General features: G+C 22.9%; 1 protein-coding gene across 1 annotated transcript in view; it reads right to left on the reverse strand.

Annotated features, from left to right (window-relative positions):
- Positions 1 to 237: 237 nt before the first annotated feature.
- LOC122499058 (bone morphogenetic protein 2) overlaps positions 238 to 24,555 on the reverse strand; it is a 74,312-nt gene continuing 49,994 nt past the window's right edge. The window contains exons 2-3 of the mRNA XM_043607122.1: positions 12,830 to 12,947; positions 238 to 1,913 (exon numbers count right to left, since the gene is read on the reverse strand). Coding sequence (XP_043463057.1) covers positions 1,087 to 1,913; positions 12,830 to 12,947 — 945 coding nt within the window. The 3' untranslated portion in view covers positions 238 to 1,086. The remainder of the gene's footprint in view (positions 1,914 to 12,829; positions 12,948 to 24,555) is intronic.

Below are 24,555 nucleotides of genomic sequence, written 5' to 3' on the forward strand. Positions count from 1 at the left end.
TAAAAATTTAACTAATTTCAGAAGAATTTTAGTTTAAAATTTTTTTTTAAATCTTAGTTTTTTATACATATTTCTAGTTAAATTCATTTAAAATTGTAATTTTACAAAATTTTAAATTAAAATCTTTTGAAGTTCATCTACTTATGAAAATTGTAAATGCAATTCTTTTAAAATTGAATTAATTTTGAAATATTTAAATGAAATTAGATTTAAAGAATGAACACAATAACTTTAGAAAACAACAATTTTTCAGGATTTCGATAAAAATTCCCTGACTTTTCCAGGCTTTTTTTCAAGGTTTATAAAATTCCCTGACAATTCCAGGTTTTCAGGTTGCATAGCAACCCTGAAGATTCATTTTTTACCGTGTATATACCGAAGGATTACTTTTTCAAAATGATTTGGTTTTGATTTAGACCAATTTTCGTAATTGAAAAAATTTATCCAAAAGTGGATTATTTTAATCTTTTTCGGTGTTAATTTAAGCTACAACTCTTTTTAATATCTGGTAATTTACTGTGTTTTCGTAAAGCACAAATTTTGATTTATTATCGTTCTCTGTGTAGGATTTTAAACTCCACTTGAAAAAAAGTTGTGGTTAGGGCATATTTAACACGAAATTCTAGTTAAAAATAGGTTTTCTGGTAAAACCGGAACTTTTTTTCAATGTTTATTTTGTGTTATATTTACTGATCGTATGCGTAATTACAATACAGTACCTATATTCTGAAAACGATTCGGCAATCGTTTTCTGAATTTCCAAATAAATTAGTCAATTAAATAAATTGGGTTGTTTTTCACATCTGGAAGTATCTGTTGCTGTTTAGTATCTCAAGTAAAGTGGTTTTCTTTAATGACACATTTGTCACTTTTTTTTGGAACAAGGTCCACTCCACGCATTTCGTACTGATGAAATTTAAAGTTGCCAAAGATTGAAAGGCACTCTTTCGTGTTTATTTCTCGAAATGCAAGATTCTCACGCGACAAAAGTTATAGATTCTTTGGTGTGCGACTTTTTTTTGATAAAGACATCATCACTTAAAAAAGATTTTTTTTTTGTTATAAAAATGAGTACATAACGTCTCCTCAAGAGCACGCGCACTCGAGAACTTTCATGTTCTTCCAATTGGAGACTTTTAATTTTGTCGGATCGTTTTCATCGAAATAGAGAATTTCAAGTTCGGCGAGTTTACTTGGTGCACAACATGGTCGTGGCGCCTTTCTTCTGTCCTCCTTCCAAATGAGACTCTGCAGCAAGGCGTGATGATGCGCCGGATTATAACGGGGCGGACACCTTCCCTTACAATAACCAGCGTCAAATGTCTTTGGCTGAATGATAAATTCAAAACCCTTAAGGTCCTTAAAAATGACTGTCATTTGATGTCGACAACATTTTTTACTATCACCACGACACTCTGTACGACGACCCTTGTGCAACGATAATAATTGATCGTGTGCTCCACGTTTATTGCGATGATGATGATGATAATGATAATAATGTTGATGGGTAAAAACATTGAGCACTGGCGATAGGACATTGCAATTTATCGAAATTCCCTTCTCCTGGAATTCCAATTGTAAAGTGAGATAATCACTTTTGGAATGATTATTCTCCTCCTCGTGCCAACTGGCAACGGCCTCGGTTAAATCGAATTCGAGCCATCTTGGTGCCCGAGGCTCTAGTAACTTGCCTTTGGAGATTAATCGTCGAGCGGCACCATTTTGGAGTGACTCGTAAATTAGAATGTTGAGAGTTTCAATCTGATGATTGTGACTACTGAGGAGGAACCTGAGAGTCGAATGGTCCACACTGGAATGAGACCTGTCGGGGATGTTGAGGTGAAAGGTGAGGAGGCGACTGCTGCTGTCATCCGACAAGAAATTACTACAGCAGCTTCCATTTCCAGGATGCTCTGAAATTTATAATAAAAAGAAGTGTGAGATCAAGATGTGTACGATTTTTTTTTCTGATATGATTTTATGCTCGTTAAAATATAAGCGGGAGGCATATTTATATTCCTTGGAAATATTTAAGGGCGTGCTATCTTTCTTCTCGTTATTTATTTGTTCAAGATTTCTTTTTTTTCTGAAATCGTGCTTTTCTTGAGAATTGGAATTCTCTTCGTTACACCAACACTACTTTTCGGTGATGAATTTAATTAATATACTCAATAAATTTAAATTAGTTAAATATTTTATTTTTCATTACAATTATTTTGCAAATCTATAAAACAAAAATAATTATAAAGTTTCTATTTCTAAATGTTAAATTTAAGGTTTTAATTCTACTTGCATTAGTAATTCATAAAAATATTTTTAATAAAAAATAATTCGTTTATTTGAACGTTCAAAATTTGTAGCTCGCGATTATTTATTAATATAAATATATTAATAATTAACTATAATAATTGGAATAGCAACAATTCGCCCGCTAAAGCGCGCGGCTAACTTTTTCCTACCTTTTTTTAAATAAAATTAGCAATATTAAAAATAGTATAAAATTTAAAAATTTTCTATAATTTAAATTTTTGTTGAAAACACTAATTCAATTTTGGAGAATTTACAAATAATTGCAAAAATTCAATTATTATTTTCAAAAAAAAAAAAAATTAAATTCTTCTTATAAAATTCAACTATGTTCAAAATTTGAAAAAAATCCTCGTAAGAATCCCAATTATCTTTATAAATAATAAAATTCTTCTCTAAAGTTCAATTATTTTCAGAAATTTTTCTAATTTTAATGATTTTCAATATCTACGATTTTAATGAAATTCCTCAAAACGAATTCAATTATTTAAAAAAATTTAATTTGAAACTTTTGGAAAATTACAATTATGAATGAATGAATTAAATAATAAAAATTTCACAGGAATTCTATAATTTACAAATTTTTTATAAATTTCTTCGCAATAATTCAATTCTTTTCATGAAGAATAACATTTTTTCTACCAGGAATTCAATTATTTTCATAAATAATAAAAATCATCGCAGAATTTCAATTATTTTTAGTACAATGTTAATGAAGTTTCTTGAAAAATGTAATTATTTAAAAATTTTTATTAAAATTCATTTTTAAAAATTTTAATAAAATTCTTTTTATCAATGCAATTTTTTTCAAAACAATTTGAATAAAATTCTTCATAGAACTAAATTAATTTCAATAATTTATCAAAATTCAATTATTTTTAATATCTACTATTTCAATAAAAATTCACAAAAGAATTCAATTATTTAAAAAGAAATATATTATTAAAATTCCTCTGAAGAATTTAATTATTTTTCATAAATATTAAAATTCTTCTGAGAATTTCAATTATTTTCAATACAATTATTAACAAATTCGATTGTATTCAAAAAATTAAAAAAAAATTCAATTATTTTCTAAAAATTTTTAATTAAATTCAAGAATTAAATGCTTAATTTAAATTATTAAGAAAGAGGATTATTGTAAAAACTTGAAAGGAATTGTTCATATAGAATTCAATTACTTTGAAAACTTATAATTAAAATTATTAAAGAAACTCCATTATTTTAAAGAAACTCAAAGAAATTCATCAAAAGAATTTAATTAAGATTATTTTCATAAACAATAAAATTCTTCGAAGAAATTCAATTATTATCAAATTTTTAAATAAAATTCTTTGCAAAAATTCAATGATTTGAAAATTTTTTATAAATTTTTTCGCAATAATTCACTCATTTTCATAAATAATGAAGTTCTTCAAAGAAATTAAATTATTATCAAATTATTTAATAAAATTCTTTGTAAGAATTAAATTATTTGCAAATTTTTTATAAATTTCTTCGCAATAATTCAATTATTATTGCCATAAATAATATAAAATTTTTTACAGATATTCAATTATTTTCGTAAATAATAAAATACTTTTTATGAATTCAATTATTTTCATAAATAATATAATATTCGCATGAATTTAATTATTTGCAAAAACAATTTTCATAAAATTTTTCGAAAGAATCAATTATTTAAAATAATTTTTATAAAATTCTTCCTTGGAATTCAATTTATTTAACAAAAAAATTAATAAAAGTTCTTCGTAAGAATTCAATTCTTTTTGAAAATTTTAATAAAATTCGTTGCAAAAATTCAATTATTTAAAAAAATTTTGATAAAATTCTCGGCAAAAATTTCAATTATTTTCAAAAATTTTCCTCAATTCAATTCATTTTCATAAAATCTACTAAAATTTTTCAAAATAATTCAATTATAAAAATTTTAATGAAATTCTTGCGCAAACATTTAATTATATTCATAAAATAATTAAAATTTCACAAGGAATTTAATTATTTTCATAAATAATAAAATTTTTTTAAGGAATTCAATTATTATTTTCATAAAAAATAATTTAAAATTCTAGAAAATAATAATTGAATTCAGATGATGAAAATAATTTTGATGAAGTTACAGTAATATTAAATAATGATTTTATAACTTGGCCATCTTTAATTATTATAAAACATAAAGAAATCGATCACTCCGAGTCTTCGACTCGGAGCAATCGATATCTTCATGTTTTATAACAATACTTTTATAAGTTGTTTAATTTAAAAAAGGTTTGAATTTGAAATTTTTGAATGACTTAATTCCTGTGGAAAATCCTGTTCCAAAAATAAGATTAAAAATAGAAATTGTGCAAATATTTTTCTTCTTTTTCTAAAACAAAATAATAATGTTGTTAAAAAAATTGTGATTCATAAACAAAAATAATAGAAAATAAATAAATTTTCTATTTCTTAATCATAGTTGTTTAACAATTTTTTAATTCTGTTCAGAAGTCAAGAACAAAAATCTGCATGATTTCAATTTGACAAAACATAATATTTATCAAAATTTTTGTTTTTTAATGAAAAGAAGTGAACAAAATTCTGATGATTTCTATTTCTCATTACAATTTTGAATTAATTATAAAATAAAAATAATTATAACAATTTTTATTTAAAGCAAAAAAATAATTTTTTCTCTGGGCGTGTTATAATAATATATATTATTGCTAATATAGTGTCACTATTAAAAAAAAAGATACAAAGTTTCAAAATTTTTAATGCTTGTTTTCAATTCTTATTTTAGTGATTAATATTTATGTATACATTTATATTGAAAAAAAACTATTTCGTTCATTTGAATGTTGAAAATTTTTGAAACACATTAAAAACAGTTGATCAAGAAACTCTAAATAAAAAAGCTTTTTCCGAGGAAACTATAAAAACTTGAATCGAAAAATAGTTCTTCTTGTTCTCTAAATCGTTAGTTCTTAAAATTTGTGAACTTTTAATGCGAATATAAAAAAAATAAAAATTTCCCGAGGGCCAATATTTTATATATACATATATATAAAAATCTAATTGAAAATATTCTCTTTTAACAACATATACAGTTGACAAAAATAACTAAACAGGAATGCGAATGTTTATTTTAAAAGTGAGTGAATGAAAATATATATTTCAGAAAAAGTGATGATATGCTTGTGTTTCTCAATGAAACGTAAATTCCGTCTCTTTTTCTTTCTTCTTTTTTATATCTCGAAAAAAAAATTGTGTGTAAAAATGATTTCATAATTTTTGCGGAACTTTTTTGATCTATTTTCGAAAGTTATTTTGTTTATTTTTCAAAAAAAATACTGATAATCGAGCGTTTCTATTTTGATTTTTATGCATTTGATAATATAATGTCTGAAAATTACAGACAATTTTATTAGAAAATTATTTATTTTATTCAAAGAACAATTTTTTGTTACGATATTAATCAAATAATTGAAATCTCGAATATAAGCAATATAATTAATTTTAATTAAATTTTTTTTAATTTTTAATTAGTTACAATTTTTTACTAAACTTTCAGTGACCGACGACTAAAAATTAGTAAAAATTCTTATTATTGTGAATTAGTGGCTCAATTTTCTTTAATTCAAATTTAGAAAGTTGTTAAAAATTTTAATATTTAATTTTCTTAACAAAATTTTTAATACTTAGATGAATAAAAATAGAAAATAAATAAGAAGAAATTTTTTAAAGCCATATGTAATTTAAATAATAAATATCTAAGATTTATTTGTGCCTAATGGCCAAACGAAAAAAAAATAAGTTACTTATAAATTATAAAAACAAACAATAAAAAATATTTGAATTTAATAAATTGAATAAATAAATAATAATAAAAAATAAGAGATTGTTTATAAATTAATAAAAAACAATAAGAAATAAATAAAAATAAAAGAATATAAACTTCTTTAAATTCTAGAAGTGAAGCAAAAAAATATTTCTTTAACACCAAAAAATATCAAACTCTGAGTGATTATTATTTTTAAAAAAACATGTAATTAGTAATTACGGTAATTTGATAATAAAAGTTTAGTTATTTAAAAAAGAAATTGTTAGTTTGATCATTTTATTGAAATTGATGAAAAAAAAATTGCACGAGAATAATTATTCAAAGTATGAAGTTCTCCGTTATCGAAAGAGAGAGAGAAAGAAAGAGATTGAGAACTAATTATACAACTGTTATCCAAGGATATTTTCAGGGGAACAGGTATTTCAAGCGCGGTGTTTCTAAACAAGTTTTTTGACATCTCGATTGTATATATAGTATAAAGAAAGGAGAGAGAGAGGAAAAAAAATGGTAATAAATTTTCTTAGAATCTACAAAAATATTTTTAACCATAATTTGTGTGACACAAGTTTTATGTTAATTTTTCTTACATATATGACAAATGTTATATATGCGCGGGAAAAAGTAGAAAAAATGTTAAAGAAATTTGTTTTATGATTTATAATTTTTTTTTGTGCAATCGAGAATTTTCTTTCCAAAAAAATTTATAATATAAATGATGATCTATTGGAATCGTTGTCAAATTTTTCAATACGGAAGTGTTGTTTGAGAAGAAGAATTTATAGTTGATAGTGTATACAATTTGCCTTTAAATAGATCACACCTACGATTTTGCGAATTTGGCCGACTAGTTGGTATCGCGGAATAACTTTTGATAAAGCACATGGGAATTCGAGGTATTTTAGATTCACTAAAATGGAATCGTCTCATTGAAATAAACGCGGATCAATCGTTTGTTATACATTCGGCACTCAATATTCTAATAATAACGGAATGAATCATTTTAAGAACGTTAATAATAGTTTTTATCACTTTTCTTTCGATAATCAGTGTAAACATTTCTTTTCTTTCTTCTTTTTCTCTTTTTTTTAAATTAAAAATAAAATATAAAAAAAATATAAAACAAAATTTGAAAAATAGGAATAAAAAAATTGTTAAACTTTTTTATTCCTATTTTTCAAATTTTGTTTCATATTTTTGTTATGTTTCACTTTTATTTTGTACCTAGAATATTAATTTTGTTATACCTATTTCATTTTTTATTTTATGTATTAAATTTTTTTAATTTTATTTTAATATTTTACTTTTTAAATTCGTGCAATTGAATAAATTCTAAGTAACCCTTTAAAATTATTTACTAAGTCGATTATTTTATTAACAGTTGAAATTAAATAAATTTTTTCAAATGAAATCGTTTCTTTGAATAAAATAAACCTTTTTTTACTTAAAACAAAAAAAACGAACTTAAATTAAATAGTTGACAATCCACTTCATCTCACTTGCGAGTGAGTTCTCATGCCATCTAGGCGGAACTTTACGGAATTATAATGTCGCGAAATTCAAATTTAATAAAGTTTAAAAATTGATTTTATTCAATTATTAAATAAATATTATTTATTATTAAATTATTAATATAAATTAATTGTCTTTTGTTAAATAAATATTTACCTGAATCAAAAAATTTTTTTATTAAAATCAAATAAATTGTATTTGAAGAAATAATTTTAATACTTGAAGCAAATACTATTTAATTGACAAATAAATATTTATTTAACAATAAAATAATCGTTTCTTTGAATGAAATAAATTTTTCTTCATCCTAGTAACAATGAAATTAACTTTTTCAAAATGTGAATATTTTTTTAAAACGTCGATGAATTACTATATTGTATAATTTATATGAAAATATACAGTAGAAATTTTATTTTTATATGTAGGAATTTTTCTGAAATTTTGAGAAATTATGTAACTTTTTTTCACTGGTAATTCAAAGCACAAGTAACTTATTAGAATAGAAATGGTTGATTTTAAAAAGGTTAAAATCTTAATAAAGTCGTCAAACGTAGATGACAAACTTTTTTTTTTATCGCGATATCAATGATAATTTTCAAATCAAAATCATTAAAATGCTATAAAACTATTTTATCTTAATTGAAGCTAAATTTATCTAACGAAAATACTTTAAAATTGTTGAGAGAAAAATTTTTAATTCATAATATATATATAAAAAAATTTAATTAATTAAAATATCAAAGTGTAAAAATTCACCCGCATACGAAAATCGTTAAATTAAAAAAATTCAATTTGCCAACAGACGAGAATCGTAAATTTCGAATAGACGATGTTTATTTCTTTGAATATGTTAATTTTATTAAGTTAATAGATAGAAATTCTTCTATTTTGTGATTAATTTAATTAATTAGTTTATTTTTACTACTTTTATTCTTTCTTGTAATTTTGGTAATAATGGAAATTGTGACTAATAAGAAAACAATTACAAATATAATTTTTATTTTTATTCAATAATCGTAAATAAAATATTAAATAAAATATAAAAAATACCTAAATAAATTAGTTTATTAAAATTAAAAATGTGTATGTAATTATGATTAAATATTAAATTATAAGAAACAAAATAATTTCTTTATTAATTGCCGAGTAAATATAATAAATAAATAAATTTATTTTGAATTAATAATTAATAACCAATATATTAAATTACTAAATGAATAAATTATTAAAAAATAATAAAATATCGCAAACAATAGTCTATTTTTGAATGTTTTTCGTTTTCTCCTTTTTTATATAGAGCACGAGTGTTAAAAAAATTTGTAAATTGAAAACAATTAATTATTTATTATTAAAATAAAATTTTAGTCAATAATTTTTATGTAACAAATTTTTTTTGTAATTGTTTTTAAATTTTTTACAAATCTTTTTTGTTTATCTAAAAATGTATAATTGTGCAAGCGCATTTTTTCATTTTTCTCACGGCAATTATAATATTTATTATATATATTTGATTTTCCATTCGTGTTAATTGGATTCAAACGAGAATGAACATTTTCTTCTTCTATTTTTTTTTCATAAATCAATTTTCCATTTGATTAGTTTCTTTAAAGAAATGATCAACCACTAATCGGAAGATGCACATATGTTGACATTTATTTATGTAAACGAGTTTTGTTACACATTTTTCTCTGATTATTGAGACAAGCCACGTGCGAGAGAAAAAATAGAAAAGTTGGTTTTTACTGAATGTAAAATAAATTTACATTTGTATATAGATGTGTTTGATATGAACAAATTTAGAAAAACATGTATATCTATATATATCTTAATCGCTCATCTCTCACGCCTGTCAACAATTTTCCACTGTTAATTTTATTTCTATAATATATTTTTATGCTCGATGTTTCTCAAGACGGAAAAAATTCTTTCTGTCGTGATTTTTTCTTATGATAAGTGTTTATATATCGATGCACCTATTGGATATATTCGAGAAATTATTAATTGACATGTTTTTTGGAATTCGGTCCGGGAAATATTTTTTGATGATTGAAAAGAGAGAAAAAATTGTTTATAGATGTAGTTTTTATTTAAATGTATGATTTTTATTGTCGGGTGAATTTTTACTTTTTGATGGCTTTCATTTTTGATTTTTGATTATTAACTTTTTTAATTTTTTACTATTAGATTTTTTAATTTTTACTTTATTTTTTTTTTGCATTCGCATTTTTTTCTTTTTTCTTTTTGATTTATTCTTATTTGTTGACAAATAATTTTTTGCTTTTTAAATTTTTGATTATCAGCGATTTTAATTTTTTGCTTTATTTCTACGTTTTGATTTGCTTTTTTAATTTTAATAATTATTTCTAAAAATTCACGCTTTATTGCTTTTAATATTCAATTAATATCTAAAATTTTAACTGAAATTCATTTTTAAAGCAATTTTTATTAGAAAATTCTACTAGAATTCAATTATTTAAATATAAAAATAAATAAATTATTGAATAATTGAATGATTATTAAAATTCAATTCTCATAAAGAATTTTATCAACAAATTTTTTAATAATTCAATTCTTTCGACGAATTTTAATAAAATTTTTAAGAATAATTACATTTTTTGAGAAATTTAATTCAAATTGTATTAAAAATAATTGAAATTCTGAGATAAGTTTTATTATTTGTGAAAATAATTGTATCCCTAAGAAGAATTTAAAAGTTTTTGAATATAATTGAATTTCTGCGAAGAATTTTATGACTTTTGAAAATAATTGAATTTCTGCAAAATTTTGTAACTGGTTCAATTTTTTTTTAGTGTTTTTAAGTAAAATTCTTTTATAAATCCATTATTTTTAATAATTTTTGAAAAAGTTCTTTGAGAATTTTCAAATTCATTTGTTTATAATTAAATTTTACAAAATTTCAATCATTCGGAAATTTTTCAATTACATATATATATTAGAAAATAAAACATTCGAATAGTATAAAAAATACGTAATTAAGCTTATCCAAAAAAATTAATTCCACAGAACTGTTAGTTAAAAATTTGTATGATTCAGATTTTTAAAGATTTTAATATAAAACCTTTCCAAAATTCAATTATTAAAAAAAAATCATGCTATAATGCTTTGGATATTCAATTATAATCTAAAATTTTAACTGAAATCCATTTTTAAATTAATTTTTAATAGAAAATTCTACGAGAATTCATTTATTTAAATATAAAATTAAATAATTTATTGAATAATTGAATGTTTCTTAAAATGGAATTCTCGTAAAGAATTTTATCAATAGATTTTTAAATAATTCAATTCCTTTGACGAATTTTAATACAAATTTAAAGAATAATATTTTTCGAGGAATTCAATTAAAATTGTATTAAAAATAATTGAAATTCTGCAATGAGTTTTATTATTTATGAAAATAATTGAATTCCAAAAAAAAATTTTATTATTTATGAAAATAATTAAATTATTGCGAAGAAATTTATAAAAAATTTTGTAAATAATTGAATTCCTGTGAAATTTTTATTATTTTATAAAAATAATTAAATGTTTGCGTAAAATTTTATTAAAATTTTTTTTATATAATTGAATTCTTTTGGAAAATTTCACTAAAATAGTAGATATTGGAAATCATTGAAGTGAGGAAAATTTTGGAAAATAATTGAAATTTTGCCAAGAATTGTATTAAAATTTTTGAAAATAATTAAATTTCGTTGAAGAATTTTCTTATTTCTGAAAATAATTGAATTTCGGAGAAGAATTTTATTATTTATAAACATAATTGAAATTTTGACGAGAATTTAAAAAAATTTTTGAATATAATTGGTTTTCTGCGAAGAATTTTATTACTTTTGAAAATAATAGAATTTCTGCAATTATTTGTAATTGCTCTAAAATTCTCCAAATTTTTTTTTCAAAAAAAGTGACTTTTATGGACTTTAAGCAAATTTACGAAGTTTTACAGAATTTACGGACTTAGTTCGAGTCCTATTATAACGAAATTTTCTATTTTCCAATTCGCAATTATTGAATTTTTATTTAAATGGAATTCGAAAATTGGTAAATAAAAAAATGAATGTATAACAAAAATAAATATATACAATATAATAAATTATAATAAAAAAATATTTTTATTATAGTAAAGTCTTCAAAAGAATATAAAATAGTTATAATAGATATTAAATTTGATACATATGGCATAAAAATATCATCAGCAAAGAATCTAAAAATAATTGTTAAAGACGGAAATAAAATTAGCAAAAAATTATAAGCAGTAGGAAAATTCAGTTCCAAAGGAAATTCTATTTTCGAAAATTCGGCTAAATAGATTGAATAGATTAAATAATTCAAATAATTTAAATAGTTTAAATAGTTTAAATAATTTAAATAGTTTAAATACTTTAAATACTTTAAATAGTTTAAGTAGTTCAATAAAAAACAAAAAAATTTCAAAAATTGTAAAACTTTATTCTAAATTTATTTAGGCTGTGACAGAGAGAAAAAAGAGAGAGATAGAAATTTTAGCGAGGACGTATCAATATTGACGAACTTAATAACACTTAGCAGGCATTTAAAAAAGTGAAATTCGAAGGATACTTTGTCATTCGCACGCTTCATGTAAATTTTTTTTTATGAGTGTGCATTGTACATTTTAACATGCCTAGAATGCCGAAGTTTATCACGAGACCGCGAGAGAGGCATGCATATAGTCGTTTTTACTGCGAAATCTTTCTTTTTTTTCCTTTTCTTTTTGCTTCGGGATTCTCTCTCTCTCTCTGTAAGCAAATAGGTGCTTTCAGACTGGTCGAGAGTATCTTTTTTCACATAATATAGAGTGAGAGAGAGAGAGAGAGAGAGAGAAAAAAGAAAAAAAACAAGGGGTACATCATTAAACATTGAAATATACGTGAATATGTTCATTTTAATAGCGCAAATCAACGGTTATTTATCATATAAATTATGTTGAAATTTAAAAAATTCAAGTCAGATTAGATTTTATTTATACCTATATATATATATTTTGGGTATTTCTAGAAAAAAGTATTTTCGGAAAAAACAAATATTTGGATTTTAAATTAGAAATAAATAAGATGTGTTTAAATTAGATTTGCAAATTGTAAAAATAAATTTTTTTTAATAACATTAGAATTGCAAATATATATATTTATTATTTGTAAATTTGAAATTTACCTGATGGGTGAAATGTGAAAAGTCTTTTTCGTCTTTCGTGTCCATAGTCTTGGGACGTGTGTATCCTTGTTAGGTAGTCTCTGTGTGCTCTTTCATATTCGACTTGACTTATATTCGCCTGAAAACAAAATCAATTTATCACTTCTTTAATTATGAAATCATTATAGGTTTTGCTAATGGACTTTCGCCTTTCGATTTCACTTTTTTTTATATCGAGTGTGAAATAAAGTCGATCTTTTCAAAAAATATAGTAAGGGACGAAAGTTTTTTTGGATTAGGTTTTTTTTATAAAATTTAATACGAAAGATAATTATTGTTCTGTAAAGAATTTAAATCGGATTAGTACATTTTTTAAAATTTTGATTACTCATTAATTATTATTATTTATTAACAGGGTTGCCACAGGTCAAAATTTCAATTATTTTTATAAATAATAAAATTCTTCTCCGAAATTCAATTATTTTCAAAAACTTTAATAAAATTCTTGGCAAAATTTCAATCATTTTCAAAAATTTTCCTCATTTCAATTATTTTTAATATCTACTATTTTAATAAAATTTTCCAAAAGAATTCAATTATTTAAACAAAATTTTAATAAAAATTTCACAGGAATTCAATTTTACTTAATAATTTTTTTTACAAATTTCTTCGCACCAATTCAATTATTTTAATTTTTTTAATGAAGTTTCTCGAAAGAATTCAAATATATGCAGAGAATTGAAAAAAATAGTTACGAGAAATTCAATTATTTCGAAAAATTTAAATAATATACTTTTAAAAATTCTATTATTTAAAAAATTTTGATAAACTTTTTTACAAGCTTTAGTTAATAAAATTGCAATTTTAATAAAGTTTTTCTATACAATTCAATTATTTTCAATACATTTATTCTTAAGAATTCCATTATTTTTACAAATAATACATTTTTTTATGGGAATTCAATTATTTAAACAAATTTGAATAAAATTCTTCGCAAAGAAGTCAATTATTTTCATAAATAATAAACTTTTTTTCGAGAATTCAATTATTTGAAAATTTTTTAATAAAATACTTTATAAATTTGAAAAATTAAAACAAATAAATTGATCATCGAATACAATTATTTTCGTAAAATATAACATTCTTTCTAGGAATACAATTACATATTGTCAAAAATATTTATAAAAATCTTCGAAACAATTCAAATAATTTTCGTAAAAAATAAAATTCTTCAAAAAATTAAATTCTTTTCAAAAATAAAATTTGTTACAGGAATTCAATTTAAAAAAAAAATTTAATAGAATTCGTCAGATTTCAATTATTTTCAATTTTTAAATGAAATTTCTCGATGGAATTTAATTATTTTCAAAAAGTTTTATAAAATTCTGAGAAATCTAATTTTTTAAAAAAATTTTAATATAATTCTTCACAAGAAATTAATTATTTTCATAAATAATATTATTTTTCTCCAAAATTAAATTATTTTCACAAATAAAATTCTTCACAAGAATTCAATTTTTTAAAAAAATTTATAATAAAATTCGTGGGAAGAATTCAATTATTTTCGTAAATAACAAAACTTGTCACAGAATTTCAATTATTTTTTATACAATTTTAAATAAAGTGATAGAAAATTGCATTTATTCTTAAAATTTTGTTTAAAATTCTTCGCAGAAATTCAGTTATGTTCAAAAATTTAATAAAATTCTCGTTAAAATTTCAATTATCATTAGAAATAATTAAATTCTTCCACGAAATTCAATTATTTTCAAAAATTTTCTTCAATTCAATGATTTTTAATATTTACTAATTTTAATAAAATTTTCCACAAGAATTCAATTACTTAAAAAAAAATTTAATAAAATTCTACGCAAACCTTTAATTATTTTCATAAAATAATAAAGATTTTACAGAAATTCAATTATTTACAAATTTTTTTATATATTTCTTCGCAATCATTCAATTATTCACATATAATAAAATTTTTACAGAGATTTAATTATTTTCGTAAATAATAAAACTCATTGCAGAATTTCAATTACGTTTAATACAATTTTAATCGAATTCCTCGAAAAATGTAATTATTATTAAAAATGTTATTAAAATTTGTCGAAAGAATTCAATTATTTATAAATTTATTAATAAAATTCTTTATGAGAATGCAATGTTAAGAAACATTCAATTATTCCATCAATTATTTATTTTTGTATTTAAATAATTGAATTCTAGTACAATTTTCTAATAAAAATTGATTTAAAAATGGATTTCAGTTAAAATTTTAGATTATAATTAAGTATTAAAAGCATTAGAGCGTGAATTTTTAGAAATAATTGAATTTTGAAAAGGTTTCAAATTAAAATTTTTTTGGAGTATCTAATAATTTTTGGAGTGAATCAGAACATTTTTCAGTGTCAGGGAAAAAGTCAAAATTTTGTCTGGAAATCAGGGAAAAATAAAATTAAATTTTTGTGTCAACCCTGATTAATCAAATACAATTTTGACATCTCCTATTATATTCTTCTAATCCAAAAAAGCTTTTCATCTTTTACCAAATACATTTTTTTCAGTGTAATAATAACAACAATAATAATAACACTATTATAAAAGTGTTATAAAATAACACTATTAATTAGTTATTTTCTATTAATAATTTTTTTTTACTAATTGCTTAAACAAAAAGTCAGCCAAGATTATATAACAATTGAAGAAAGTTTCAAAAAAAAGTTCAAAAAGAAAGATTTTCAATAAATTAAGGATCGTTTTTTATAAATAGTGACAATAGAAAAAGAGACTTATCCTTTGACGTGCGTGTAAAAGCTGACTTAAAAAAATACACACGTGATGAAGAAAAAAAAAGAATAATAGATTATGGCCTTGGAGATTTTTGCCGTCTTTATATCTTTTCAGGGGGTGTCTAAAAATGAGTGAATTTCTTTTTCTCACTTTTTTCATTATTATTATTATTATTATTATTATTTTTATTGTCGAACATTCATATTATCTTAATGGACGTAGGTGATTTTTTGAGAACAGTGCAATGAGCTTTGACAGAGCGCTCATGTGCATTTCCTTTCTTTGAGGCATATTACGAGACGTCTACAAACGTGTTAGGAGCGGGGAGTGAGTTATGAGACGATGACTCTTTACATTAAGTGAAGCGTGAAGTTATAGTTACACTGAAGGAGCGAAGGCACTAAAGAGAAAAGAAGAGAGACATCTAAATACAGAGGGAAAAAAATGAGACAATACTTGCAGCAAAGGTATTATACATCACATATCAGACACGAGAAATAAGCGTTTATAATTTCCACTGTACACTTCTTCATATAATGCAAAAAAGGGGGAGAAAAAAAAGTGAATATTTAAGAGAAAAGAAAACAACACAAACAGCTTTAATAAAAGAAGTCAAAGAAAAAGTTTCACGCGAGACTTCCAAAGGGAATATCAAATGCGAGAGAAGTATTCGAAAGAGGTGTTAGCAGTAAGTAATAAAATAATAAGTGTTGTACTACGAGAAAGTTGTAATATTTTAAAATCACGTGGTTAGTTTTTTGAATTCTATTTTATCAAATTAGGGCTTTTATTTTATTTTTTATTATTTTTTTTATTAGGGCTTTTTTATTGAATAAGAGACTTTTTATTCAAAAAGGGCTTTTTTCCGAAACGTAGCGTTACTCAGAAACTTTTTAGAATTTATTTCTGATTCAGAAAAAATTTGTTTCCCAAAAAATGATAAGCTGTTCTTGACATTTGTTTATATGATTTTTGGACTCGATAATCAAATTAGAGTATTTTTTTTAATAAAGAAGGGGGGGTTTTTTTTTTTTATTAAAAAAGGGTTTTTTCCGAAACGTCGCGTTACGCAGAGATTTTTCAGAATTCATCTGTGATTCATAAAAAATTTGTTTCTTGAATAATGAAGATACTTGATACTTTTTTATATTATTTTTATGGAATCGTTTTTCAAATTAAAGCTTTTTGTATTAAAGAAGAGCTTTTTTTTATTAAAAAAGCGCTTTAATGTAAAGCTTAAAAGCGCGAATGTTATTCACAGTTTTTCTAAGGGTGAAACCAAATAACGTATCAAAATTGCTGCACCAAAAAAAAATTTGCTACGTTATTTTTAATAATAATTTATGGCTACTATTATTATAGCAACCGTTGCAATATTAATTAATAGTTACTATGATAACCATTTTAATGACAATGGTTGATATATGGTTACTAGCTCCTCCGACGGCCGCAAGCGGCCGTCTACGGTGCTAGTTTTTATATGTCCATTGTCCAAGTCCATTATTTCATTAATAATAATATTCAAATTTTTTCAGTTAATAATTTGCTTATTTATATTTGAAATGTTGACGTTTTTTTGACAATGCAAAATAAGATTTATTAGAAGTACTTTCTCTTAACAAAAATAAAATTTATATATTCGCGCTCTTTTTAAATAACATACGACTGCAGCGCCACCATCACATGTACAAACAATTTTAAAAACACCCTTCTATTAAGATTTTACATTCTCATTGCCCATTCTTTACTTCGATACTTTTCGATACATTCGACCTTTCCACTCCATGTCTTTTTTAAGAAAGGATTATTTCCACAGCAATGGTTGCTATGAAAAAAATTATTATAGTAACCATACCCATGATAACCATTATCATAGCAACGGTTGCAAAAGTCATTAAATTCTTCGCAAAAATTCAATTATATTCAAAATTTTTAAAAGTTCTCGCCAAAATTTCAATTCTTTAGAAATGATTAAATTCTTCTTCGAAATTTAACTACTTTCAAAAATTTTAATAAAATTCTTGTCAAAATTTCAATTATTTTCAAAAATTTTTGTTAAATTTATTAAATGATCTTTAATATTTACTAATTTTAATAAAATTCTCCAAAAGAATTCAATTATTTAAAAAAAATTTAATAGAATTCTACGCAAACCTTTAATTATTTTCATAAAATAATAAAGATTTTACAGAAATTCAATTATTTACAGAGTTTTTCTAAATTTCTTCGCAATGATTCAATTATTTTCATAAATAATAAAATTTTTACAGGGATTCAATTATTTTCGTAAATAATAAAATTCTTTTTAGAAATTCAATTTTTTTCATAAATAATAAATTCTTTACGAGAATTCAATTTTAAGAAACATATTCAATTATTTAATTTTATATTTAAATAACTGAGTTCTCGTAGAATTTTCTATTAAAAAATAATTTAAAAATGGATTTCAGTTAAAATTTTAGATTATAATTGAATATCCAAAGCATTATAGCATGATTTTTTAAAAATAATTGAATTTTGAAAAGGTTTCATATATTAAAATCTTTAAAAATCTAAATCTTACAAATTTTTAACTAACAATTCTGTGGAATTAATATTTTTGGATAAGTTTAATTGCGGATTTTTTTAATACTATTTGACGTTTTTATTTTCTAATATATACACTACCGTCGGGAATTATCGGTACGGCTGCACGCGCAGGGCCCAAAAACATACCAATCTTCAAATCACGATTTCTTTGTAAATACAAATGTCAGAAAATTAACAAATATACCATTCGAAAGATTATTAAATTCTACGATTAATGATATGCAACTGAAAATTTTAATAATTTATACAAAGCTTGCAGCAATCTACAAATTTGACCAAAAAAATTTTTAAATAAAATTTTTTTTAAATTTTTTTCAACCTTTGCACATTTTTTAAAAATTGTAGGAAAATTTTGAAACTTATATAGGTGTAATCATTCAAGTCTCATCTTTAATTTAAGACCAAAAGAGTTAAAAAATCTTATTCGGTTCGTGAGATATCATTATATACGTCCGAGCATGTTTTTTGACAAATGCATTGAATTAGTCGATTTTGAACGTTTTTTGGCTGAAAATGCTCGGCCGTTTATAATGATATCTCTCGAACCGAATAAGATTTTTTAACTCTTTTGGTCTTAAATTAAAGATGAGATTTCAATGATTACACTTATATATGTTTCAAATTTTTTCTACAATTTTTAAAAAATGTGCAGGGGTTGAAATAATTTCCAAAAAAATTTTATTTTAAAAATTTTTTTGTCAAATTTGTGGATTGCTGCAAGCTTTGTATAAATTATTAAAATTTTCAGTTATGTACAATTAATCGTAGAATTTAATAATCTTTCGAATGGTATATTTATTAATTTTCTGACATTTGTATTTACAAAGAAATCGTGATTTGAAGATTGGTATGTTTTTGGGCCCTGCGCGTGCAGCCGTACCGATAATTCCCGACGGTAGTGTATTTAATTGGAGAATTTCCGAATAATTGAAATTTTGTGAAATTCAATTATAATCAAATGAATTTGAAAATTCTCAAAGAACTTTTTCAAAAATTGTTAAAAATAATGCATTTATAGAAGAATTTTAGTTAAAAATACGAAAAAAAAATTAATTTTGTAAAAGTTACAAATTATTGCAAAAATTCAATTATTTTCAAGAGTGATAATATTCTACGGAAAAAATTAAATATTGTTCAAAAATAATAAAATTCTTCTTAGGGATTCAATTATTTTCACAAATAATAAAATTCATTGGAGAATTTTAATTAGTTTTTTAGTTTTAAGAAACATTTAATTATTTAATAAATTATAATTATTTTTGTATTTAAATAATTGGATTCTAGTAGAATTTTCTAATAAAAATTGATTTAAAAAAAAATTTCATTTAAAATTTTAGTTAATAATTGAGTATTAAAAGCTTTATAGCGTAAATTTTGAAAAATAATTGAATTTTGAAAAGGTTTTATATTAAAATCTTTGAAAATCTGAATCTTTAAAATTTCTAACTAACAATTCTGCGGAATTTATTTTTTTTAATAAGTTTAATTGCGGATTTTGTTTTATACTATTTGAAGTTTTTATTTTCTAATATATTTAATTGAATTAATTTCCAAATAATTGAAATTTTGTAAAATTGAATTATAAACAAATAAATTTGAAAATTTTTAAAGAACTTTTTCAAAAATTATTAAAAATAATGGATTTATAAAAGAATTTTAGTTTAAAACATTAAAAAAAAAATTGAATTTTGGAGAAGTTACAAATTATTGCAGCAATTCAATTATTTTCAAAATAGTAATAAAATTCTTCGCAGAAATTCAATTATATTCAAAAATTTTTAAATTATGCTTAGGGATTCAGTTATTTTTACAAATAATAAAACTCGTCTCAGAATTTCAATTATTTTTAATAGATAGGTACAATAAATTTGAATCAACTTATAATCGAAAAATGTACACTGAAAAAAAAAATTTATTTGATTTAAATAACCGATTAACTGACTATTATCAATTAAATATTTAATTGAATCAAATAATATTTATTGGAGTCAATTAAATGGTATTTGCTTCAAATACTGAAATTGTTGGTTCAAATACCATTTAATTGACTCCAATAAATATTATTTGATTCAAGTAAATATTTAATTGATAATAGTCAAGTAGGGGAAGTGCGCCGGTTGTGGGCACCCTCCGGTTGTGGGCACCCCTACGTAAACTTCGACGGCAAGCAGACTTTACTGATCTAAGTATTGCAAGTCGTGTTCGTTGACAATACGGACTTTTCGTATTGATAACGAAACAAATATATGCATTTGTGTAATAGCTGTGAGCATAATAAAGAAAATTTGCATTAAATAAATAAAAAAGTAATTTTGTATTGTTTTCGAAGAGCAACATATGGGTGTAGATTCGTTCAGAAAAGAAGGGTTTAATTTTTTTTTTTGCAGTGTTGTCATTATATTTTGTGATTTACCTTCGTGTTTAACCAAAATCCTGCATCACAAAATGTGTTGGTCTTTTTAAAAAATGACTGTCATTCCCGGTTGTGGGCACCTTTATGTTAACGAGGCTCTACCATCTGACAATGATGTGGACTACTGTCTCATCTATCTAAACTTTCTGCCAAGGAAAGTGACAGCCGCAAACTCCATTAAATGCGATGAATATAGCCGTTCAGTGCATTAGAAGTGCGTTATGGTATGCGTACTAGCTACTTCACATGCAAGCATTATGCTTTTGTTAGCGATGAGCATAGTGTGAAAACGTGTCATCATTTTTGTTCTTTATCCCGGCAAATTCTCTTAAAATAAAGAAACTTTCATTTCTTCTTTATTTGTGTTGGTTTCCTTTAATATTTTTCCATTTTTAGCGGATTTTTCAAGGGTGCCCACAACCGGGTACAAAATTTTTTTTGTCAAAAAATTCCCATTTCACTAAATTTCTAATAAAACTTTTTTATTTAAAGGAATCAATTTAATTCCTTCACTGACAGTCACCTTAGACCTCTAGCTTTAAATTCGTACACATATATTTGTATAATATGCACATGGACAAATGTTATGAGGCAAAAACAAAAGGGTGCCCACAACCGGAACACTTCCCTTAATCGGTTATTTGAATCAATTAAATTTTTTTTTCAGTGTATTAATCTTAAAAATTTTATTAAAATTCCTCGAAAGAATTCTATTATTTAAAAATTTGTTGATAAAATTTGTTATGAGAATTGAATTTTAAGAAACATTCAATTATTCAATGAATTATTTATTTTTGTATTTAAATTAATGAATTCTAGTAGAATTTTCTAATAAAAATTGATTTAAAAAAGAATTTCATTTAAAATTTTAAATAATAATTGAATATTAAAAGCAATTATAGCGTGAATTTTTAGAAATAATTGAATTTTGAAATCAATTTTTTTGAAAAAGTTTAATTGAATTTTTGTATATTGCTTGAAGTTTTAATTTTTTAATATAAATATTTAATTGAAGAATTTACGAATAATTGAAATTTCGTAAAATTAAATATTCTAAACAAGTGCATTTGAAAATTGTCAAAGAACTTTTTTGAAAATTATTAAAAATAATTGATTTAAAGAAGAATTTTAGTTAAAAATTCTTGAAAATATTAATTGAATTGATCATGATTTTATCACTTGGTCATCATCTTTAATTATTATAAAAAATTTAATTTATAGTTTTAAGTAAAATATTCTCTTATTTGACTCTCGGACTGGTTAAATTTTTGTCAGTAATTGGTCAGTAAGTTTTCATTTTTGGTCTTAATTTTTTATTTTTAGTCCGTAATTTTTAATATTTTCACTTGTTCGAGTCCTGTTGTTATGGAAACAGTTGCTGTGTTCACCATTACCTCGCAATCTAACAGACCCATGGGGGCCGTTAGGAACTGCGAACGGACGCAAGAATCTGGCTATAAAAAAAGAAAAGAAAATGTACACAGAATGGGGATAAGAAAGAATGTTCAGGGTTCTATAGATAAAAGTGGACTATTATATAATTTTAATAATTCTCGAAAGTAAGGGGGGGGGGGAGAAATAGTGTCGTATTTAGTCTCAATATGAAGTTGGAGGGTTAAATAATAGCAGAAAGAATAAGTATATATGGTAAAGTTGTAATTCTTAAAGAGAGAGACGATAATTTTTGAGTCATGCCGCCAAGCAATTATCACAATCTCTCGCTGGCTACTCTCGTGAATCAATTTAAAGGCCTAAGTTCAATTGTCTCGTAAATCAACGCTCACGGCTCTTCATCCGCCTCCGCGCTTTTTCTACTCTATCTTGCGTCAATTTATCGTTTCTGGGTGAACGTCCCATTCATAACTTGTGCGATTTCATAATTTTCATAACTCGCAACTTTTTATTCATGCGAGAGAGAAAGAGAGGGAATTCTATCAATGGTGTTGTATGATGATTGATGATCGTAATTGGAAAAATTTATTTTCTACATTCTTTCTCATTCATTTCTTGTTTTGTTACTTAAAAGAAAAAATTTGTTGTTTTTTAAGGTCTAAATCTTAAATATATAGTTAAAAAAAAACTTATTGTTATTGTAAAATTCTTGCTTAAGCATTTAGGGGTTGTTCGCAAAGTTTCACGCTATTTAGGACTAATTTTTGAACCCTTCACCTTTTATCACACTTTTTTCTTGTAAAATGAAATATTTTACACAGTCCATCAATTATAACATGACCCCCCCCCCTCCTCCTAGCAGTGTGGCTAATTATTATTTAAAAAACTAATAATTAATAACTATTTAGTAGTAAATGAATAATTAAGTAAATAGGTTTAGCAATATTAGTAAATATAACTAAGAATACTAATTATTAGTAGAAAATACATAACTAATTTTCAATAACTGATAAACTTTTTTTTACTATTAAATTATAGTTTTCTATTAAAAATTAGTAAAATCCCTATACACTGAAAATAAAACTTATTTGATTTAAATCTTTGATTACTTGTCTATTATTATTAAATAAATATTTACTTGAAGCAAATAATGTTTATTTCAATTGATTAAATTGTATTTGAATCAATGATTTTAGTATTTGAAGCAAATATTTATTTGACTTAAATAAAAATTATTTGATTCATGCAAATATTTCATTTACTTAGCTGATAAAATATATTTGATTCGAACAAATATTTTTATTTGACAATAGACAACAAATCGTATATTTGAATCAAATAAATTTTTTTTTCATTACACTACTGAATTTGTCAAAAACAAATCATTAACATTTAATTAGTATTAGAAAACTACTTATTTTCAAATATAGCAAAAAACGAATTTTTACCTATATTTTGTATAGAAAAATACCTTAACATCTGATTTAAATTTCAAATATGTAAAAAAATTTTCCAAATTAGAAAAAAATAGTAAGATTTGAACTATTTTTATAATTCTTTTTTCAGACATCTGATTAGTTTGGAAAGATCACAAAGGAACGAGGAGAAAAAGACATTTTCGGTGAGACCAGCGAGGTTGACAAAGTTTATCATCAAAAATATGGTGAGTGTCAATACTTTCCCTTACAATTTTTGCATGAGAAAAAATTCTATTATTGTCATATATATATAGAAAACTTGTATTTTTACTTTTGACAAGTCACAGTGACAAAGTCATTGTGTCGAAAACCTATAGATATTCAGTAAAGTTTCAAAAGATAAGTTTATTTTTTTGTCCGCCTTTATCATTAATGTAAGTTTATCGTTTGGGTGAAGAGTCTTAAACGAATAAACGATTATTGAGGAAGACTTGTAAATTATATTTATATATAAAAGTATATGTATATATGCCGAAATTTAGTGTCGAAATTTTTTTTAATTAATATTCCACACAACACACAATCAGTTTGGCATTTGGTGTCAAGTTTTTTTTTCTGTATAGTGTAATATGAAATTTACAAAAAGGAGAGAAAAAAACTATGAATGATTATGAAACGAAGTATTTAATACTAATTTATATATATTATATGCGCGAGAGAGGTTGAAACACAACCTTTGAAAAATCAGCTCTCTTGGGGTTAAATTACTCGTAAACAGTTCATTTTTCCAATATTATAATGAAAGCTTATTTTATATTCACGGGAGAAATTTCTTTTATGTAAAAGAAATCTTGTCTTTTTTTTTGTAAAAAAAAAAAGTTTATAATTAATTCTTTTGTTTCCAACGAGTATGCTAATTTGGGGAAAAAAAAGGAAATTTAATGGCTTAAGGAGTTGTTTTTATTGTTTAATCGGGTAATTCCATTTTTTTTCTTGGTTTTTCATGTTGCATTGAGAAAAAGAAAAAATTTTTATTTAAGTACCGTTTTGAATTTGAATATGAATTAGAAAAATAAATTTTACATCAGCTGTTTAATTACATTTTTTAAAAAATTAAATATCAATTGAAAATATGGGAAAAA

Source organism: Leptopilina heterotoma, unplaced genomic scaffold (genome assembly GCF_015476425.1).
Source record: "Leptopilina heterotoma isolate Lh14 unplaced genomic scaffold, ASM1547642v1 Lhet_164, whole genome shotgun sequence".
NCBI classification, from domain to species: domain Eukaryota; kingdom Metazoa; phylum Arthropoda; class Insecta; order Hymenoptera; family Figitidae; genus Leptopilina; species Leptopilina heterotoma.